The sequence below is a fragment of the Pseudophryne corroboree genome, chromosome 1 (assembly GCF_028390025.1).
Source record: "Pseudophryne corroboree isolate aPseCor3 chromosome 1, aPseCor3.hap2, whole genome shotgun sequence".
Classification (NCBI taxonomy): Eukaryota; Metazoa; Chordata; class Amphibia; order Anura; family Myobatrachidae; genus Pseudophryne; species Pseudophryne corroboree.
Genome location: NC_086444.1, coordinates 679,521,898 through 679,542,760, shown reverse-complemented (window position 1 = coordinate 679,542,760; position 20,863 = coordinate 679,521,898). Strand labels below are relative to the sequence as shown.

The 20,863-nt window shown below is 46.7% G+C and overlaps 1 protein-coding gene across 5 annotated transcripts in view; it reads left to right on the top strand.

Moving 5' to 3' along the window:
• Positions 1–20,036, top strand: part of LOC134906828 (kelch-like ECH-associated protein 1A) — an 82,023-nt gene extending 61,987 nt beyond the window's left edge. For all 5 annotated transcript variants that reach the window (XM_063914747.1, XM_063914744.1, XM_063914745.1 and 2 more), the window contains one exon: positions 15,944–20,036. In XM_063914747.1, coding sequence (XP_063770817.1) covers positions 15,944–16,107 — 164 coding nt within the window. In that variant the 3' untranslated portion in view covers positions 16,108–20,036. The remainder of the gene's footprint in view (positions 1–15,943) is intronic.
• Positions 20,037–20,863: the final 827 nt, after the last annotated feature.

Sequence of the window (20,863 nt, the reverse complement as noted above, 5' to 3'; positions counted from 1 at the left end):
TGAAAAGATATTAAGCAATGGGTTTAAGACTTAACTTTTATTAGTTTATTACTTTTAATAAAAGTTAAGTCTTAAATCCATTGCTTAATATCTTTTAAGATTGATATTACAAAGAGTGCGCCCAAACAAAAGTTTTCTTTTCTTTCATATATTCATTTCTCTATTTACCACTCTCCAAGGCTTGATAAATGAGCCCATAAGTTTTCAGAGGCACACGACTTGCAGTCCCTCATCATTTCTATGATTCTGTGACAGGATTGTACTATCTGTGTAACATCCACAGGGAGATCAGGTGGCACTTTATACTGGAGTTACATAAGGAGAGGGACACCTACACAAAACTTATTAGCGTTGTAATAAGGCAACCACCTATACCAAGACAGGCTAAGGAATACGCAGTGGAGAAATTAGCTGCAAACCTCTATGACAGCTGTGGTGCATATACATATCATAGAGGGAAGATCGACTTCACACCTACTAATAAAGCTATCTTTCTATGAACACTTTAATAATTTCCACCTACCTGCAGCAGTATATACATATATGTCTGAAGTGGAGCTTTGACCCGTTTTGTCTACATTTCCTGGAAGTAACTATATATTTAACAATATCTTAAACAAATATACTTTGAAACTTGGAAACAGCTCAGGATGACCTTAGATCAGAGGCGTAACTAGGGTTTTCGGAGCCCAGGGCAAGATGAAGAGTGGCGCTCCCCACCCCAAAAAAAAAAAAGCACCAAAAGGAGTATGTGCGTGCACCGAAGGCGCGCACAGTGAAAAATGGGTGTGGCCACACACCAGAAGGGGTGTGGCCATGCACCAGAAGGGGTGTGGCCACTGAAAATGCCCCACAGTGCCAGTTACATGCCCCACAGTGCCAGTTACATTGCCCCACAGTGCCAGTTACAATGCCCCACAGTGTCATATACATGCCCCACAGTGCCAGATACATGCCCCACAGTGCCAGTTACATTGCCCCACAGTGCCAGATACATGCCCCACAGTGCCAGATACATGCCCCAGTGCCAGTTACATTGCCCCACAGTGCCAGTTACAATGCCCCACAGTGCCAGATACATGCCCCACAGTGCCAGATACATGCACCACAGTGCCAGTTACATTGCCCCACAGTGCCAGATACATTGCCCCACAGTGCCAGATACATTGCCCCACAGTGCCAGTTCTTTTTTATGTTTACCTGCAGCGTTGAGGAGAAAGAGAGGGGACAGGCAGCATTGTACACTGCTAGAGCCCGCCCTCACTCTCTGAAAGCACTCGCGGCTCCCTGTTCTGCTCCCACCAGGGACGTGCGGTGAGCTAAATGGCTCAGGAGGCACTGTCTAGCACCAGAGCCAGATTTACATGCAATATATGAGCCAAAGTGTACATCTGGGTATTATACACAGGTGCAGCATTATAAACTCTTGGAAATTTGCCTCCCCTGCCATAGACTTTTTACTCCAGAGTTTTGGCTATAAAAGTGATTTGAATAATGCAAAGAAGATATTTCAAACATATTCTTTGTATTTTTCATATACTTTATACGGTCAAAACTCTTGCACAAATGTTAGTATGACAGGAAAGGCTCCGCCTCACCTGCCTCACCCCACCGCACGTCACTGGCTCCCACATGTGCTTCATGTGGTGATCGGTGGACCTTTCTTCCCTTCGTATGTGCGCCGTGGTCGCGCACGCGCAATGTAGATTTTGCGGAGTGGGGGAGACGAGGCTCCTGGCTGCCACTGCCTGTACTGTGTGACAGGCACAGCAGCCGGGGAGACAGGGAGAGCGCCGCGGGTAGCGCCGGCGGAATCCCTGTCACATGGGGCGAGCGGGCCATGCAGGTGCCGGTGGCGCCCCCCTCTGCTGGGGATGCCACGGCGCCCAGGGCACGTGCCCTGCTCGCCCTGTGCTAGATACACCTCTGCCTTAGATGTCAATGTGCACCACCATTAGCTGGCTATAAACTCAGATCTAACTGGACGTGATAGTACTGTATGTGTATATTTAAAGTGTATTAAGAAAGATACTGGTACCAGTACAGCATAGTTATTCATGTGAAAGGGGATAAACTGTATATTCAGATATCTTGAGTTTGTACTATGTTGATACTTTACTGTAAGGTTGCTTTAGTGATATGATGGGCAAGTAAGTGTGTGCATGGAGAGTTAGGGGAGGTGAAGTAAGTAAAGAAAATCTCTAGCAGTAGGCTGTACAGCTAGTTACCTGTGAGGAAGATAGTAAATTAGCCACGGAAGACGGACAAAGTAGTCCTAGTGGAATTTTGTAGTAATGGCAATTTAGATTTGGGAGGTTACATGGAGGGTTAATCTATAGTTGCAAGAATATTTCTTCAGAAGGAACCAATGTCATTGCAGTGTTAATTACATGTTATGATTTTTAACATTTCCTGCCTTACCTGTGGTTTTATTTAAAGTATTGCAGGACTAAGAAGGGTTTCTGAAAAATAAAACTATGTTTTTGTTTACCCCATATCACAACTGAGTGCTGGTGTTGGTGTGAGACTACCTCAGTCTTAGGGGCTGGTGGAAAGGTGAATCTAGGTGGCTGAATTGGACTCCCAGACATAAAGAACTTCTTCCACCAGTGCCCGAGGCACAGAGGCTGAGCGTACTGCAGAATGAATGGTATTTGTAACTGCTGGATTTGCCAGATGAAACGGAGGTCGAAGAACTGTGAATGAAGTGCAGATCCGGATGAAACTGATAATGAGGTTGAATAACACTGATGATGCTAGAGAATGATGAATTGAGAAACAGATGACTTGATACTGTAGATAATAGGAACACCGATGGCGGAGCACCGATGATGATAGGTAGCTTGAACACCACTGGAAGCCCAATGCTGGAAGTTGGTGTTTTTTAGAGCACTGCCAATAGCAGAACACCCTGAGAAGGCTATGAAGTCAGGCAGGCACCGCAGGGTGGTAGTTGGTGCAGGTCTCTGTAGAACTGGAGACTTCAGGAGCTGGAATACCTGGAACAGAGTTAGAATCACAGAGAGCAGAGAGAGGATACACTTGGTGATGACAACCAAAGCACTGACGATTTCCTGGTCTAAGATCAGTCCCTTTATACCCTCAGCAGTGCAGGGATTGGATCAGCAATCAGGCTGAGCTTAGCAGGACTGTAGATTGGTAGAAACAGTATCACATGATCAGAACCAACATGGCTGCGCCCATATTGATTCTTGGAAGGAAACCTGGCTTGTGATTCTATATGGAACTTTCACAGTAATGGCGGCAGCGGCCGCAGGCCCCAGGGAATGTCAAGACTGCACAGCATCTTCCAGCACCAAGCGACAGAAGCCTCAGCGGGCAAGAGGCGCTGCACGGACCTGCAGTGCTTTACATAGTAATCACGGCAAGACAGGAGACACCACACAGATCCGTCCACACGCTGGAAGCACAGCAAAGGCAGCAGAGGCCGCAACTGTCAGGGGATGCTATGCAGAGCCGTCCAAATGCTGAGAGTCCGGTAATGGCGGCGGAGGCCGCAATGAGCTTGAAACGCCATTCCATTTAAGAGTTCCCTGTGACAGCACCTGCAGACTAATAGGGAGAAAATATGAAGTAAGGACATTAACAACATGACTGAGACCCGGCCCTGGAACACTGAGCCAGCCTCAGAAGACACCTGAAATGTAAAAAATAATGTCCAGTAGTCCAGATCGTGACAGCTCCCCCCTACCTTTAGGAGTGGCCCCAGGAGACTTCTTTGGCTTCAGAGGAAACTTAGAATGGAAATTCCAAACCAATGTAGGAGCATGGACATCAGAAGCATTGGTCCAAGAACGTTCCTCAGGGCCATAGCCCTTCCAATCAATCAGATATTGAAGTTGACCATAATGGAAGCGTGAATACAGAATCTTGGCGACTTTATACTCAACACCGCGTTGAGTCTGGACCTTGGGAGCCGAAGGAAGTGCAGAATGGATCCGATTCAGTATCAGCGGTTTCAGAAGGGAAAAATTAAACGTCTTGGGAATTTTGAAGAATGGAGGAAGTTGAAGTTTGAAGGCTACTGGATTGATGACTTCTTCAATTAAAAAAGGACCGATATATCGAGGAGCAAATTTCATGCTTGGAACTCTAAACCTCAGATTCTTCGTAGATAGTCAAACACCATCACCCACTTTAAGGGCAGGAGTTGCCCTACGCTTCCTATCTGCAAATTTCTTATATCTAAAAGATGCCTTGAGTAGAGACGCTCGAACAATCTTCCAGTTATTTGAAAACTGACAAAGAGTGATATCAGCTGCTGGTACTGAAGTTGCTAGAAGCGGTTGGAATTCTGGAACTTTAGGGTGAAATCCGTAATTAGTGAAGAATGGCGTGGAAGAGGATGATGAGTGATATTGGTTGTTATGACAGAACTCGGCCAAGGGAAGAAGTTGAACCCAGTCATCTTGGGATGAAGATACGTAAATTCGGAGGAAGGCCTCCAAGTCCTGATTCACCCTCTCAGTTTGACCATTAGTTTGGGGGTGATACGCTGTGGAGAATTTTAATTTGACTTGGAGGGCCAGACATAGACTTCGCCAAAACTTGCTACGAACTGTACTCCTCTGTCAGAAATTATCTCCTCAGGGAGGCCATGTAGTCTGAAGATCTCTTGAATAAACACTTGAGGCAACTTGGAAGCTGACTGAAGACCGGTGAGGGGAATGAAATGAGCCATCTTGGTGAACCGGTCAACTACCACCCAGATGATATTAAACTTGTTACACATAGTAAGATCCGTAATGAAGTCCATTGACAGATGGGTCCATGGACGATGAGGAACAGCTAGAGTAACCAGTTGCCCAGCAGGTGACTGGCGAGGTACTTTGTGTTGAGCACATTTTGGACAGGAAGCAATAAACTCTGTGACATCTTTTTTCAGGGTCGGCCACCAGTATGATCTGGAGATAAATTCAAGGGTTTTCTGGATGCCCGCATGTCCAGTAAAATGAGAAGCATGTGCCCAATGCATGAGCTTCTTCCTTAGAGCCAGCTTAACAAAACTTTTCCCTGATGGAGGCATAGAGTCCATCCTTACCGTGGAGAATACCACTGGATTGATAATAGGATGCTTGTCCGTAGACTCATTTTCTTGCTCCCAGGAGCGGGAAAGGGCATCAGCCTTGCGATTCTGTGACCCTGGACAGAACTGGAGTTTAAAGTCAAACCTAGAAAAAAAAGTGCCCATCTAGCTTGACGGGGGTTGAGACATTGTGCACCCTTCAAATACAGAAGATTTTTGTGATCTGTAAGAATCGTGATGTTATGGGAAGCGCCTTCTAGCAAATACCTCCACTCTTCCAGAGCAAGCTTGATAACCAACAATTCTTGATCGCCAATGGCGTAATTGTGCTCAGCAGGGGAAAACTTCAGAGAGAAGAAGCCACAAGGATGCAGGCGACCATCTTTGGCTCTTTGAGACAGGACCGCGCCCACTCCAACGGAGGAGGCATCCACCTCAAGGGTTAACGGCAAGTTGGTATCTGTCTGTTTCAACACTGGAGCTGAGGTAAATCTTTGCTTTAACAGATGGAAAGCTTGCACGGCTTCTTTGGACCACTTGGAGGGATTGGCACCCTTCTTGGTAAAGGCGGTGATAGGCGCCACAATGGTGGAAAAGTCTCGAATACATTTTCTGTAATAGTTGGTGAATCCTAAGAATCTCTGGATGCCCTTGAGAGTGGTAGGTATTGGCCAATCCTGAATAGCTTGGACTTTCTCAGGATCCATCTCTAGTCCGGAAGCGGACACAATGTAGCCTAGAAACGGAATGGATTTGACTTCAAAGATGTATTTTTCCAACTTGCAATAGAGATGATTGACACGAAGACGGGACAGGACTTCCTTCACCCCAAAATGATGTTCCTCCAGATCATTGGCAAAGATGAGGATGTCATCGAGGTATACCACGACATGATGATACAGGATATTTCTAAAGATCTCGTTCACAAAATGTTGGAACACAGCTGGAACGTTACTAAGTCCGAAAGGCATGACGAGGTACTCATAATGTCCATCACGGGTGTTAAATGTGGTCTTCCACTCGTCACCCTTTCGGATCCGAATGAGGTTATAGGCATCCCTCAAATCTAATTTCGTGAACATGGTTGCTCCGCTGACCCGGTCAAAGAGTTCGGTAATCAAAGGCAGAGGATACCGTTTTTTTACTGTGATGTTCAAACCTCTATAGTCGATGCATGGCCGCAGGCCACTGTCTTTCTTCTTAACGAAGAAAAAACCTGCGCCAGCTGGAGAAGAAGGTCGGATAAAACCCTTTGCCAAATTTTCTTTAATGTACTCCTCCATATTATGAGTCTCTGGTACAGACAACGGATACTTTCGGCCTTGAGGTGGAACCTTCCCTGGGATGAGGTCGATAGGACAATCCCACTCCCTGTGTGGGGGCAGGAGATCAGCAGAAGCTTTACTGAACACATCTGTATAGTCTTGATACTGAGGAGGTGGAACATCAGAAGACTTGGAGGATGAAGAACATAGAACATAGGAAGTACTTTGGAAAGACAAGTCCCAGAACAGGACGAAGCCCATGCCAGGATATGGGTCGTCCTCCAGTCAATCAGAGGGTTATGCAAACAAAGCCATGGAAGGCCCAGAACCACTGGATGGGTGGCCTTTGGAATCACCAAAAAGGAAATTAATTCTGAATGAAGAACTCCTACTTTCAGATGAACTGGTAGCGTCCTGGAAGAAATTACTGCATCAGAAATCTTGCTGCCATCCACAGCAGTCAGAGATATGGAAGACGAAAGTCTCTCGGTGGGTAGAGACCACCGCTTGACGTATTCCTCAGTCATAAAATTCCCAGCTGCTCCTGAATCTAACAGAGCAATAATGTTCCTAGTACGCTGAGCCACTTGGAGCAAAACTGGGAGATTACAATCGCTTGAAGGAGGAGAGGAATGCATTGCTCCTAGCCGACCCTCTCCTTGGCGGGCTAGGACTTGGAGTTTTCCGGATGCTTGGGACAGGCATTAACAACGTGAGATGGTGCAGCACAATAGAGACAGAGATGCTCAGAGAGACCTCTCCTATGCTCTGCCGGAGATAGACGGGAATGACCTATCTGCATGGGTTCATCCTTGGATGGAGATGGCTGGCGGGGAGGAGGAGTAGACTTGGAAGTTGATGCTCTTCCTCGCTCAATTGCCCTTTCTCGAAACCGTAGATCAACTTTGGTACAAAGAGATATAAGTTCATCCAACTTTGAAGGCAAATCCCTGGTAGCCAGTTCATCCTTGATACACTCAGATAGGCCATGCCAGAAGGCTGCACGTAAAGCAAGTTCCATGCCAGTTCTGATGCTAATATCTGAAACTGTATTAGATACTGTCCAACAGTTCGTGTCCCCTGGCGGATACGGAGAATCTCAGAAGAAGCTGAAGTTACTCGACCTGGCTCGTCGAAAGTACGCCTGAATGATGCCACAAAATCTGTATATGAAGACAGCAAAGTATCAGATCTCTCCCACAGCGGTGATGCCCAATCCAGAGCGGAGCCACTAAGGAGGGAAATAATGTTGGCAACCTTTGTGCGATCAGTTGGAAAACTGCCAGGCTGTAACTCGAAATTAATTTCGCACTGATTGAGGAATCCCCTGCAGGCTTCTGGGGACCCGTCGAATTTTGCTGGAGTAGGTAAATGAAGACGTGGAGCAGAAGTGGGTATGGTGGGTGGGGTTACCACTGTAGGAACTGCCATCGATACACCAGACGCCCCGGAACCGCGAAGGGTCGTTTGGATTCCATCCAGCCGAGAGTAAAGGTCCTGGAGACAGCGGATAACGTGACCTTGTGCAGCCTCCTGATGTTCAAGCCGGGCTGCCAGTTCTTGCATTGGCCTGGCCGCTTGGCCTTGGTCTCCGGACGGATTCATTAGGTCAGTGTTTACTGTCACAACTGAGGACTGGGGTTGGTGTGAGACTACCTCAGTTGTAGGGGCTGTTGTAAAGGTGAATCTAGGTGGCTGAATAGGACTCCTAGACATAAAGAACTTCTTCCACCAGTGCCCGAAGATGTGACCACGACGACAAAGATAAAATAAATGTTTGTTTATTAAACACAGTTCTGGTGGTACACCGGCAGTTGCACAAGATGGTATGAGAAATGGTTAAAAACAGTACATAGTTCCACAAACAGTAACAACTGTAATGTTCCTTTAGGTGTGGTATCCGCACAAGACTAGCTTGGGAAATAAGGAGATGGTCAGTCCTTACCAACACCTAGATGCTGTAGAATAGATGAAAGCTGGAACTGGTCAGCAGATGTAATACAGAGGCTGAGCGTACTGCAGAATGAATGGTATTTGTAACTGCTGGATTTGCCGGATGAAACGGATGTCGAAGACCTGTGAATGACGTGCAGATCCGGATGAAATGGATAATGAGGTTGAATAACACTGATGATGCTAGAGAACGAAGAATTGAGAAACAGATGACTTGATACTGTAGATAATAGGAACACCGATGGCGGAGCACCGATGATGATAGGTAGCTTGAAAACCACTGGAAGCCCAATGCTGGAAGTTGGTGTTTTTTAGAGCACTGCGAATAGCAGAACACACTGAGAAGGCTATGAAGTCAGGCAGGCACCGCAGGGTGGTAGTTGGTGCAGGTCTCTGTAGAACTAGAGACTTCAGGAGCTGGAATACCTGGAACAGAGTTAGAATCACAGAGAGCAGAGACAGGATACACTTGGTGATGACAACCAAAGCACTCACGATTTCCTGGTCTAAGATCAGTCCCTTTATACCCTCAGCAGTGCAGGGATTGGATCAGCAATCAGGCTGAGCTCAGCAGGACTGTAGATTGGTAGAAACAGTATCACATGATCAGAACCAACATGGCTGTGCCCATACTGATTCTTGGAGGGAAACCTGGCTTGTGATTCTATATGGAACTTTCACAGTAATGGTGGCAGTGGCCGCAGGCCCCAGGGAATGTCAAGACTGCACAGCATCTTCCAGCGCCAGCGACAGAAGCCTCAGCGGGCAAGAGGCGCCGCACGGACCTGCAGTGCTTTACATAGTAATCACGGCAAGAGGCCGCGGCTGACAGGAGACGCCACACAGATCCGTCCATACACTGGAATCACAGCAAAGGCAGCAGAGGCCGCAACTGTCAGGGGATGCTATGCAGAGCCGTTTAAATGCTGAGAGTCCGGTAATGGCGGCGGAGGACGCAATGAGTTTGATACGCCATTCCATTTAAGAGTTCCCTGTGACAGCACCTGCAGACTAATAGGGAGGAAATATGAAGTAAGGACATTAACAACATGACTGAGACCCGGCCCTGGAACACTGAGCCAGCCTCAGAAGACACCTGAAAGGTAAAAAATAATGTCCAGTAGTCCGGATCGTGACACCCCATGTGTTATATATATGCTACTGTAATTGCAATTGCACAATATGTGCTTAATAATTTGGTGCAGTGTATTAGGAAATGGTTACAATACCGCTAGTCGTGATCCTGGAGGTCACAATGCCAACGCTGGAATCCTGACTAGCGGTAAAATGCTGCTGCCGGAATACTGGCACCACAATCTTTTCACCCTCTGTGGGTGTCCACGACACCTACTCATTATTAATAAGAACATCTAATCAGCAAATTATGTGGCAGCAGCTTAATGCATTAAAGCATGCAGATATGGTCAACAGACACAGGGGTATATTTACTAAGGTCCCGATTTTGACCGAGATGACGTTTTTTCTTCAAAGTGTCATTTCGGTAATTTACTAAGCAAAAATCTCGGCAGTGATGAGGGCATTCGTAATATTTTGGAAGTCTTAGGAAAAAATCACGAATCAATACACCATCGGTCAAATACGCCTGCAATTTGGTAGAAATCGGTAATTTACTAAAAAGTGCAAATCACAAACACTGCCGACAATAGCCAAACACTGCCGTGCAGAAATACAATTCGTGAAAAAGTGCTAAAAAAAAACAGATCTGCTTTTTTATCCCGTGTTTGGATAGGCATGCACGGATCCATGAGATCCGTGCATGTTTATCAGTGGGAAGGGGATGGGAAAGTGTTTATTTTTTGAAAAAAAATTGCGTGGGGTCCCCCCTCCTAAGCAAAACCAGCCTCGGGCTCTTTGAGCCGGTCCTGGTTGCAAAAATATGGGAAAAAAATTGATAGAGGTTCACCCATATTTAAACAACCAGCACCGGGCTCTGCGCCTGGTCCTGGTTCCAAAAATACGGGGGACAAAAAGCGTAGGGGTCCCCCGTATTTCTGAAACCAGCACCGGGCTCCACTAGCCAGATACATAATGCAGGGCCGGTTCGAGGGCCCTCGGCGCCCCGGGCAGGGAATGGGGGCGTGGCTTAATACAGGGGGCGTGGCCAGTTACGCCCCCTGTACAGTAGAAGCGCCGCTTAAATGCTGAGCGGTGCGCGATGACGTCATTGCGCACCGCGCAGCAAAAGGTCCTCTCCACGAAGGGAAACTAGACGCGTAGCATCTAGTTCCCTTCGCGGAGAGGACCTTTGCTGTGCGGTGCGCGATGACGTCATCGCGCACCGCTCAGCAAAGGTCCTCTCCGCGAAGGGAAACTAGATGCTACGCGTCTAGTTCCCTTCACAGGGGACCACAGCCGGGACAGCCGCAGAGCCGGGGGACTCAGCGGGCAGCGGAGGGCACAGCAGTGGCGGATCTTGCCATGGTGCGGCGCCCTCCGGATGGCGCCAGCGCCCTCCGTAAGGCGGCGCCCCGGGCAAAAGTCCTGCTTGCCCGTGGCAAGATCCGCTACTGACATAATGCCACAGCCGGGGGACACTTTTATATAGCTCCCAGCGGCCCTGGCATTACATAACCAACTAGTAACCCCTGGCTGGGGTACCCTGGAAGAGTGGGGACCCCTTCAATCAAGGGGTCCCCCCCCTCCAGCCACCCAAGGACCAGGGGTGAAGCCCGAAGCTGTCCCCCCCATGCAAGGGCTGCGGATGGGAGGCTGATAGCCGTTGTGTAAAAAAATTAATATTGTTTTTAGTAGCAGTACTACAAGTCCCAGCAAGCCTCCCCCGCAAGCTGGTACTTGGAGAACCACAAGTACCAGCATGCGGAGGAAAACCGGGCCCGCTGGTACCTGTAGTACTACTACTAAAAAAATACCCCAATAAAAACATAAGACACACACCTTGAAAGTATAACTTTAATGCATACATACACACCTCCATATACACATACTTACCTTATGTTCACACGAGGGTCGGTCCTCTTCTCCATGTAGAATCCATGGTGTACCTGTGGAAAAAATTATACTCACAAAATCCAGGGTAGAAGGCTCTTCTTCTTGTAATCCATTTGTAATCCAGGTACTTGTAAAAAAAAAAAAAACAGACACCCGACCTCGCACTGAAAGGGGCCCCATGTTTTCACATGGGACCCCTTTCCCCGAATGCCAGAAACCCCCTCTGACTTAAGTCTAAGAGGGTTCCATCAGCCAATTAGGGAGCGCCACATTGTGGCACCCTCCTGATTGGCTGTGTGCTCCTGTACTGTATGACAGGCGGCACACGGCAGTGTTACAATGTAGCGCCTATGCGCTCCATTGTAACCAATGGTGGGAACTTTGTGGTCAGCGGTGAGGTTACTTTCGGTCAACCGCTGACCACAAAGTTCCCACCATTGGTTACAATGGAGCGCATAGGCGCTACATTGTAACACTGCCGTGTGCCGCCTGTCATACAGTACAGGAGCACACAGCCGATCAGGAGGATACCACAACGTGGCGTTCCCTGATTGGCTGATGGAACCCTCTTAGACATAAGTCAGAGGGGGTTTCTGGCATTCAGGGAAAGGGGTCCCATGTGAAAACATGGGGCCCCTTTCAGTGCGAGGTCGGGTGTCCGTTTTTTTATTTTGACAAGTACCTGGATTACAAATGGATTACAAGAAGAAGAGCCTTCTACCCTGGATTTTGTGAGTATAATTTTTTACACAGGTACACCATGGATTCTAGATGGAGAAGAGGACCGACCCTCGTGTGAACATAAGGTAAGTATGTGTATATGGAGGTGTGTATGTATGCATTAAAGTTATACTTTCAAGGTGTGTGTCTTATGTTTTTATTGGGGTATTTTTTTAGTAGTAGTACTACTACAGGTACCAGCGGGCCCGGTTTTCCTCTGCATGCTGGTACTTGTGGTTCTCCAAGTACCAGCTTGCGGGGGAGGCTTGCTGGGACTTGTAGTACTGCTACTAAAAACAATATTAATTTTTTTACACAACGGCTATCAGCCTCCCATCCGCAGCCCATGGATGGGGGGGACAGCCTCGGGCTTCACCCCTGGTCCTTGGGTGGCTGGAGGGGGGGGACCCCTTGATTGAAGGGGTCCCCACTCCTCCACGGTACCCCGGCCAGGGGTGACTAGTTGGTTATGTAATGCCAGGGCCGCCGGGAGCTATATAAAAGTGTCCCCCGGCTGTGGCATTATGTATCTGGCTAGTGGAGCCCGGTGCTGGTTTCAGAAATACGGGGGACCCTTACGCTTTTTGTCCCCCGTATTTTTGGAACCAGGACCAGGTGCAGAGCCCGGTGCTGGTTATTTAAATATGGGGGAACCTCTATCATTTTTTTCCCCATATTTTTGCAACCAGGATCGGCTCAAAGAGCCCGAGGCTGGTTTTGCTTAGGAGGGGGGACCCCACGCAATTTTTTAAAAATTTTTAACCATGTTTTTTTTTTTTTACAAGGTGCACAATGAAGCCCAGCACGGATCCTTCAGATCCGGCCGAGATTCAGTGTATTAAAGTCGGCAGTGTTTTACAAGTCACTCACGTAAAACACTGCCTAAAAAAACGAATGACATCGACATCGGTAAAACCGAAAATGCAGAATACGGCAGCTTAGTAAATTAGTCGTACTAATTTCAAAAAGTTGCATATTTACACTTTCGATGTCATTCGTGATTGAACTTTGACCTCAAACGGGAAAATACGATTTTTAGTAAATATACCCCACAGTTGTTAGACCAAACACCAGAATGAGGAAGAAATGGGATTTAAGGGCTTTATTCATGTTTGTAAGATATTGCACAGCCGCATGGAAGCAGCTGTGCATTGAAATTTTATTGCAGCAGGAGATGTTTGTAGGAGACAGACGCATCTGAGGACGCAGCCTCGATCACTGTTGCAACTATCGGTCACGGTTGCAGTTGGTTTTAGACACTGGCCAGCTGGCATGAGGTGAATCTTACACAGGCTGGCCGTCGGATCCAAGAAATATGTGTCCAACGACATAGATCCTGGACCCGTCAAACATTCAAATAGGGGGGGGGGGCCTCAAAGTAGTGCAGGTTGCTGCCCCGCTCAACCCCACAAACACTGCAGTATGTCAATCATGCAGCGGCGAACTGGAAGCTGCGAGTGAGTTTGCAAGACCTGTTCTGCACATCTGCACATGCGCAGAACAGTCTTGCAATACCCTCAAACATTGTATTTGTGTGAAAACCATCAGGTTTGCATACAAATATGAATTAAGCCCTAAGTGAATTTGACTGAAAATGATTGTTAGTACCAGACAGGGTGTTTTGATTAACTCAGAAAGTGATGATCTCCTGTGATTTTCACACACAACATTCTCTATAATGTACTATAATGTATAATGTTCCCTTTAGATTGTAAGCTCTCACAAGTAGGGCCCTCTTCCCTCATGTGCTTATCCTTTTCTTACGTTAATAATCCTCAACTGCCCAAATCCTGCAGTTTTTTGGCCACCTTGAAACTTATCTTTATGTCGTTTATTAGTGTAGTTATGCTTAGTTACCCTGTACTTGTCCTATATTGTCTTCAACTGTAAGTCACTGTTATCCTGTTTTGATTATGTGCATATGTACTGTGTAATTGGGCGCTGCGGAACCCTTGTGGCGCCGTATAGATAAAGGATAATAATAATAATAATAATAATAATAATACTGTGTATGGTGTGCAAAACAGAAATCATCCAATGAGCTGCGGTTCTGTGGATGAAATCACCGTGTTAATGAGTGAGGTCATAGGAAAATGCCTCAAGCAGACATGCATTATGTTGTATGCAGATTAGTTTCTCTGAATGCACAGCATGCCATACCTTGAAGTGGATGCAGCAGCAGACCACACTGGGTTCCACACCTGTCAGCTAAGAGCAAGCATCTGAGGCAAAATTTGGTACAGGCATGCCTGATATGACAATTCCTAATTTCTGCTGAAGTATGCAGCTTGTAGAGTAAAACGTTGGCATAAACAGCACATCTTTCTGTCAACAGTTCATTGGGATGGTAATGGTTTAGGGCAGTGGTTTCCAAACTTTTTTGAATCGCGGCGCCCTAGAATATCAGATTTTTTTTCACGGCACCCCAAGGCCAAAAATTTCTTATTGAGAAATTTAGAAAGAAATATTACATTAAGTAGATCGCGTTTATATGTCATCCTTAGGGTCAGTTGTGTGGTGAGGGACAAGATTTGCTTCTGTTTGGCCACATATTTTATGACTGGCAGCCACCAGCACTGGTTTTGCCTATTATATTGACCATGAATAATTTGAATTGGTCCTGGACCACCAACCCAGGGCACCCCTGCAAGTGTCCCGAGGCACCCCAGGGTGTCACGGCACACAGTTTGGGAACCTCTGGTTTAGGGCATAATTCAGCAATGTCTGCAAATCCTTCTAATTAGCAGAATTTGCAATCCTTTGGATCGCATGCTGCGCGTGGCCCATCGCTGGGCCGGGCCGCCCAGCATGCTGACCGCCGCCTCCCCCGTTCAACAAGCAGAAATTGTGATCGCATCGCTTAGGAGTCCCGCCGCCATGTTCTCGATCGCGGCTGCTGTGTGTGACGTCACGCAGCCGCCGTGATGATGCCCCCGACATGCTCCCGTTAGCGCTGCACTGCCCCCATTTGTCCGCAACGCTCTGTCTCCTCCCTGGAAAAGGAGCATTGTCTGCCCCCCACCCGTGCCCTGCGACCGCCCCTGCCTGATTGACAGGCAAAGGCGATCGCATTTTCTACGGCCTCATCATTTGCGGTTAGATCGCACATGGCCACAGTCTCTTCTAATGACTACTTCTAGCAGGATAATACGTCATGTCACAAAGTACACATCATCTCAAGCTGGTTCCACAAATATGATAGTGAGTTCAGTGTAAACCAGTGGCCTCCACAGATCTTAATGCAACAGAGCACCTTTGGTTTGTGGGGGAACATGATGCTATCATGAAAATGTAGATCAGTATCTCTAAAGTTCCAGCAACAAGTTGAATCCATGCCACAAAAAAAATGTTCTAGGGTAAAGGGCGCTCTTACCCAGAACTAGAAAGATGTACCCAATAAAGTGGACTCTGAATTACTGTTGTCATGATGACTAGTATCCTTAATGTGAATTTGTTTCAAATATTCTCTTTCGGTTACAGGCCCAAATGTATTAAGCATTAACAAGAGATAAAGTGGAGATGGATAAAGAGTCATAAAGTACCAGCCAATCAGCTTCCTAACTGCCATGTCACAGGCTGTGTTTGAAAAATGACAGTTAGGAGCTGATTGGCTGGTAATTTGGGGTCTGTTTACAGATGGAGCCATGCTAATCGTGATGAGTGCTTCTCCATCTGTACAGAGGGGTCTATTTACTAAGCCTTGTGTGGAGATAAAGTGCACGGAGCTAAAGTACCAGCCAATCAGCACCTAAATGCCATGTCAGAGGCTTGGTTTGAAAAATGACAGTTAGGAGCTGATTGGCTGGTACTTTATCTCCGTCCACTTTATCTCCATTCAAGGCTTAGTGAATAGACCCCACTATAACTCTTTCTCCGTCTCCACTTTATCACTTGATAAGGCTTAATACATTTGGGCCACAGTCTCAAAACTTGCTAAACAGGTAATAACATTCCACTATTACTCATGTGTATGTGTTTGTCTTCACAGGTGGTTTCAATGCAGAGGGATTTCTGTCCTCTGTGGAATGTTACTGTCCAGAAACTAATGAGTGGATAGAAGTGACGGAAATGCCAGTAGGCTGCAGTGGCATGGGTGTAGCAGTAACCATGGAGCCATGTCCCAACAGTTTTGAGGACTTTGAGGAGGGCTGATTACTTAAATAATGGCAGTCAAGGTGCCAAATTCATTAGCTGTCCATTTTGTAGCAAAATAAGTAATAAAACATTTACACCGTGGTTAATGCATACAATCCTGGGGCCTGATGTAATGACTCCCGAGATTACCTGAGGTGCGGGATTTCGGCTGATCTCTGACTTTTTTTAAAGGGTCAATCACTTACAAGCGATTTGCCTTGTAAGTGATTGCCCCTTTAAAAAAACGTCAGAGATCAGCTGGCATCTCACACCTTCAGCGATCTCGGGCGTCATTACATCTGGCCCCAAATCTCTGATTACCAAGCAAATGGAGATGAGAGGTGTGTATTTTATATGTGTGAAGATTTCCTTCAGCACAGTTTCATTTTCTCAAGGGTTTACAGCTACTAACTACAGTGTACAACTAAACTTACAATGGGTGGTCTTCAGTTTGCCGTCGTCCGGGCTCCCGACGACCAGCATACCGGCGTCGGAATCCCGACCTTCAGATTTTCACCCTTTTTGGGGTCCACGACCCCCCTGGAGTCAAGTGAGAATAGATAGCGGGGCACACGTTGCCACCGTGCCCGCAACGTGGCAAGCGCAGCATGGCGAGCTCAGCGAGCCCGCAAGGGGCTCATTTGCGCTCGCCCAGCTGTCAGTTTGCCGGTGGTCGGGATTCCGGCGCCAGTATGCTGGCCGCCGAGAGCCCGACCGCCGGCATAAAATACTACACCCATTTACAATATGTGCACAACCAATATGTGAATAATCCGGTGTATCATTAGTGACATGGTAAACTTGATTGCTTTAAATATGATGAAACATTTAAAGAAAAATCAGAACCAACCCTATACCTCCCACCTTTCTAAAGGTCACTGAGACCCGCTGGTGGAACAGCGGGACAGACCAATTTTTTGGAACAGTTGGGAGGAATGCAAAATTGGGACAGTTGGGACGTATGCCTATGTTTGCCATGGAACATTACACCTACAGCTAGTGGCAACTGCAGGGGGAAGAGGGCAGTTAATTTAAGAGATATTCAACCATTCCTTGGGGCATATCTACTCCTTGACCAAGATGGAACTCACCAGGGATGCTGGCCAAGGAGGGGCCATCGCCCAGTGGTGCCACCGCAGCCAGTGGGTAAGATCACATAGTATTCTGTCTCAGCACACAGGACACCGACCAGTAAGATCATGATCTGCCTGCCTCCCATCTTCTGCTGCCAACAGACTTAGTTGCCTAGCTAACCTATTTATGACACATAGTCTGGAGATGAGCAGAAGGTTAGTTGTCAGCTCTGCTGCTCCAAGCTGATTGCTCGTGACTTCACACTGACAGTGAGTCTCGGCCAGTGATGTGGGGCAGCGTTAGGAGGCAGCTGCAGTGGTTTCCTTATTTCAGGTTTGGTCTGCGTTGCAGCCCTACCACAGCAACCACCACTGGACTGCAATGCTCTCTCGGGGGGAAGGAAGGAAGGATGGCAGTGGGTGGGTAGTCCACAGTTTTGCCAGGGGCGTTCGAACCCCTACATAGAAACATAGAATTTGATGGCAGATAAGAACCACTTGGCCCATCTAGTTTGCCCCTGATACACCCCTACCTAAACAGGGCCATTTTATACAATTTGGCTCCCAGTGTGAACAGTAAAAAAATGCACCCCATCCTCCCCATCGACATTTTAAAAATTAAACATTTGCCCGAACGCAAAAAGGGGAATGGCCTCGTAAGGGGCGTGGCCTTGCAGGAAAAGGCTACTTTACACCCCAGGTTTGCACCCTGCACTCCCAGACATTGGCCACCACAGGATTCATGCCCCTCACATTATTTATTTTCCACCTTATAGTAATGCCCCTTACACAATATGCCACACACTGTAATGCCCCTTATACATTATACCACACACCGTTATGCCCATTACACATTATGCCACACACCATAATGCCCCACAGTTATGCCCCTGACACCATATTATGCCCAACACAATAATGCCCTTACAAATGATGCTGCACAGTTATGCCCCTGACACCATATAATACCCCACAGTTATGCCCTGGCACCTTATTATGACGCATGCAATAATACCTATCAAAAATTATGGCCCACAGTTATTCCCGACTCCTTATTATAACTTACACAGTAATGGCCCTTACAAATGATGGCACACAGTACACAGCTACCTACTTTTAAACTACCTGCATGTTGTCAGGGGTTTCAGCGATTGCTTGGCTTGCCCAGCCCTAGAAATGGCACTGTGCCAGCAAGTCGATAGATAGATAGATAGATAGATAGATAGATAGATAGATAGATAGATAGATAGATAGATAGATAGATAGTTTGCACATTGACAGATTACTTGTGGTTCATTGTGCATATGGTAGGCGCACTGGTAACATCAGCAATTTTGTCACAAGAGCGACTTTCCTTCTGTATCTGTTTTTCTGAGTTACCATATTCTTTATATAGTTCACTACAATATGGGTGTATTGTTATTTATAATGCATATGTTCATTGAGTTGTACCAGTGTTTCAAATACTGTTAATATCATTGCTTATCTTATGTAACCAATACCATTGGCTACTTGAAAATTCTTATAATGTGATATATTAGAGATACTTTATGACTATGTTGCCGCTGTTACTAAATAGACAAAACCGCTGAATTACATGTTAGTAGGATAAATAGGATATACCGGTATAAATTAACAGTTTGCATGTAAACTCTAACTACAGTATATTTGGGCCTAATTCGGACCTGATTACTAGCAGACGATTTTTGCTGTCCTGCGATCAGATAATCACTGCCTACAGGGGGAGGGTATTTGATCTGTTCAAGTGTGCGCACGCATGTGTAACACAGCTGCACAAACTGATTTTGTGCAGTCTCTGCGTAGCCCAGGACTTACTCAGCCGCTGCGATCATATCAGCCTGTCCGGGACCGGATTTGACGTCACACACCCTCCCTGAAAACGCTTGGACACGCCTATGTTTTTCCAGACACTCCCTGAAAACGGTCAGTTGACACCCATACATGCCCTCTTCCTGTCACTCTCCTTGCGATGCCCGCGCGATCGCTTTTTTTGCACCATCCCGTCGCTATGCACCGATGTCTGGTGCAGTCTTCCGACGCACCTGCGCATTGTGGTGCATATGCATGCGCAGTTCAGACCTGATCGCAGGCTGTGAGAAAACACAGCCTAGCGATCAGGTCTGAATTACCCCCTTTATTAGCAGTGGCCCTCATTCCGAGTTGTTCGCTTGCTAGCTGCTTTTAGCAGCCATGCAAACGCTAAGCCGCCGCCCTCTGGGAGTGTATCTTAGCTTAGCAGAAGTGCGAACAAAAGGATCGCAGAACGGCACCAAAATATTTTTGAGCAGTTTCTGAGTAGCTCCAGACCTACTCCTAGCTTGCGATCACTTCAGACTATTTAGTTCCTGTTTTGACGTCACAAACACGCACTGCGTTCGGCCAGCCACGCCCGCGTTTCCCCAGGCACGCCTACGTTTGTATCTGACACGCCTGCGTTTTTACACACACTACCGAAAAATGGTCAGTTACCTCCCAGAAACACCCACTTCCTGTCAATCACTCTGCGGCCAGCAGTGCGACTGAAAAGCGTCACTAGACCTTGTGTGAAACTGCATCGTTTGTTGTGAAAGTACGTCGCGCGTGCGCAATGCGTCCCATACGCGTGCGCAGAAATGCCGCTTTTTAGCCTGATCGCTGTGCAGCGAACAACGGCAGCTAGCGATCAACTCGGAATGACCCCCAGTGTTGGAGAGGCAGATCTAGCACTTGTCTTGTGAGCCTGAAGTCAAGTTTCTTACATGGTTTAGTCATTATAAACATGGAATATTGTCTTATGTTATAAAGTAGCATTGTTGTACAGTTTAATAGGTTAGCAGAAGTTGTATTCAGTGTCTCTGTAGCATATTTTTAAAACTTCTACCTCTGATCCATTCTGTGGCCTCAGCCTGTATTTCTGATAGCATTTCACATACTGCCGTGTTGGATTATTGATTTATTTGACAAACACAGAACTGTTGTAAATTTGTAGCTTTTGTAAAATGTTGTACAGTAACTGAAAACAAACCCAATTATATGGCAAAATCTTGGGATAATAATGATCTGTAAAAACATATGTATAAAATGTAATTATTGTACAGTGAGATACACCTGTAAATATGTATTAAACTGGATTATTAATTTACTGTTTATGCTGACATTTTTCCTGTATTTGTTTTTTTAATTCTGAACAGTTAGGCTTCTAGTCATAGTATTTTATTTTATTTTTTATGATTGATTGATTGATTGATTGATTGACTGATTGATTTAATGATACAGTAATATCAAGCAAACTTCTCACATATTCTTGACCATGTGTAATCTTGGGCTACTATCTCTGCTTATCCTATGCTTTATTAAACCTCACTATGTTCTACTAGTAAGATGACCCTGGGGGAGGGGGGGGGGGTGTTCGTGGCTGGGATGATTTGGAGGGCCCTGCACCCCGATGTGAACCCCAAAGTGTTAGGGACTTGCTCGATAGAGGTGACCTCGACACGGTGAGCAAGCCCATATTATTTGCCAATTATATGCTAACAACCTCTTATTACAGATGGAGCCACGCTAGTCGTGGCTCCGTCTGTGACTGAATGCGCCCGCCCGGGAGCGCCTATCGCCGTGAGCGTCCCTGGCCGGCACACGTGCCCGTGACGGAGATGCGCCCCATTCACTTGGATGGAGAGCGTCTCCGTCCGCGCGCCCGG